General features: G+C 54.6%; 1 protein-coding gene across 1 annotated transcript; it reads right to left on the reverse strand.

Moving 5' to 3' along the window:
* Positions 1–952: 952 nt before the first annotated feature.
* Positions 953–1,790, reverse strand: LOC123177651 (receptor-like serine/threonine-protein kinase NCRK; the record flags this gene model as incomplete). The annotated part of the gene is given in 1 exon segment (XM_044591274.1): positions 953–1,790. A coding segment is annotated over 1 exon segment (838 nt), but the record flags the coding sequence as incomplete, so codon positions are not given.

Raw genomic sequence — 1,790 nt, forward strand, 5'->3', positions numbered from 1 at the left:
CTTGACTGGCTCCATTCCGGTATCCTTCGACAACTTGACTTCCATGAAGCATCCACGAGATCCATCGACTACGGGACTGCTCAGCGACTGGAAGTACAATGATAGAATCGACATAATATGGAAGGGCAAGGTGCAGAAATTCCGAAGAGCGATCCGGTTATTAGCCGGCATTGATTTATCAGACAATTTGCTATCACAATGCATCCCCGAAGAGTTAACCAACCTTCAAGGCCTTCGGTTCCTAAACCTTTCAAGAAACCATATGTCGTGCCGCATTCCGCAAGGCATTGGTAGCCTCTCTTTTCTTGAGATCCTTGATCTATCATCTAATCAACTTTTTGGAAACATTCCTCAAAGCATCACACGATTATCAGGGCTCAACACGTTAAATGTCTCGAACAATCTTTTGTCGGGCAAGATACCCACCGGGAATCAGATTCAGACCCTGACTGACCCATCAATTTACTCCAACAATTCTGGGCTCTGTGGATTTCCTCTAAACATTTCATGTACGAATATTTCGCTTGCACCGGATGAGAGAAATGGTGAAGAGGAGGACCACTGGATGTACTACTGTGTGATTGCTGGGATTGTGTCTGGTCTCTGGTTGTGGTTTGGGATGCTCTTTACAATTAAGTCCTGGAGATGTGGTTTTCTTTCCTTTGTTGATGGCATGCAATGTAAAATTATGAAAAAGTTGTGACATTAGCGGTGTTATCTGCAATGTTGTACCTCTTTCATTTTTGTTGGCGAATGTACAATGTTATACCAATGTAATAGCATCGAATCGTTTGGTAAATTTGGTCGCAATGCATGTCACTCACATTTTTCTTCTCAAATTGATTTGATTACGTTCTTGCCTGTACAATGCATCTCACTCACATTTTTCTTCTCTGGCTCTACTTGACTGTTCTATCAATCTATTCTACGACGTATTCGATTCATCTCACGTTCACCTGAAGGGGCTGGCTGTCGTCGGCGGCTCCGTGAACGTCTCCAGCCGCGGCTCCGTCAGGTCCACCTCCTCCTGCTCCGCCGACCGCCAGCTCCGCCCCATCGTCGTCATCATCGTCACTGGCATCCCGACGTTAACCGTGACCTCTCCGGACAAGACGGCGCCCTTGGCATTGCTGCCGTACCCTCCGTGCAGGTGATCGCGGCGATGGCCGTAGTCGTCATCGTCCTGCCACACTGAGCATTCCCGCGGCCTCTCGGCGTGGAAGCCCGGGGCGAAGGCACCGGCGGCGGCGGGCAGGTGGTGGCGACGGCGCTTGTCGGCGAGGGGCGCGATGGTGGAGAGGATCTGGACGACTTTGGTCATGGTGGGCCTGGCCTCGGGGTCCCACTGCAGGCACTCTCTGGCCAGGTGGGCCATGATCTGCATCTCCTCGGGCGGGAACGCGCCCTTCAGCGCCGGGTCCGGCAGCTCCGCGACCACCAGCCTACTGTCCCGCAGCCGCGACGTCGCCCACATCACCAAGCTCTCGTCCGTGCCCGCGCCGCTGGCGCCGGCGCCGCCCCTCTTGTGCACCGGCTGCCGGCCCGTGATGAGCTCCAGCACCACCACGCCGAAGCTGAACACGTCCGACTTGAGCGACGCCTTGCCGACGATGGCGTACTCGGGCGCGAAGTACCCGAAGGTGCCCAGCATGCGCGCCGGCGAGCTGGAGCAGCTGGTCACGCCATCGTTCATGAGGCACTTGGCCATGCCCAGGTCCGTGATCCTGGCTCTGAACCTGTCGTCGAGCAGGATGTTGGTGGACTTGATGTCGCGGTGGAGGATGCGTGGC

Source organism: Triticum aestivum, unplaced genomic scaffold (assembly GCF_018294505.1).
Source record: "Triticum aestivum cultivar Chinese Spring unplaced genomic scaffold, IWGSC CS RefSeq v2.1 scaffold19702, whole genome shotgun sequence".
Classification (NCBI taxonomy): domain Eukaryota; kingdom Viridiplantae; phylum Streptophyta; class Magnoliopsida; order Poales; family Poaceae; genus Triticum; species Triticum aestivum.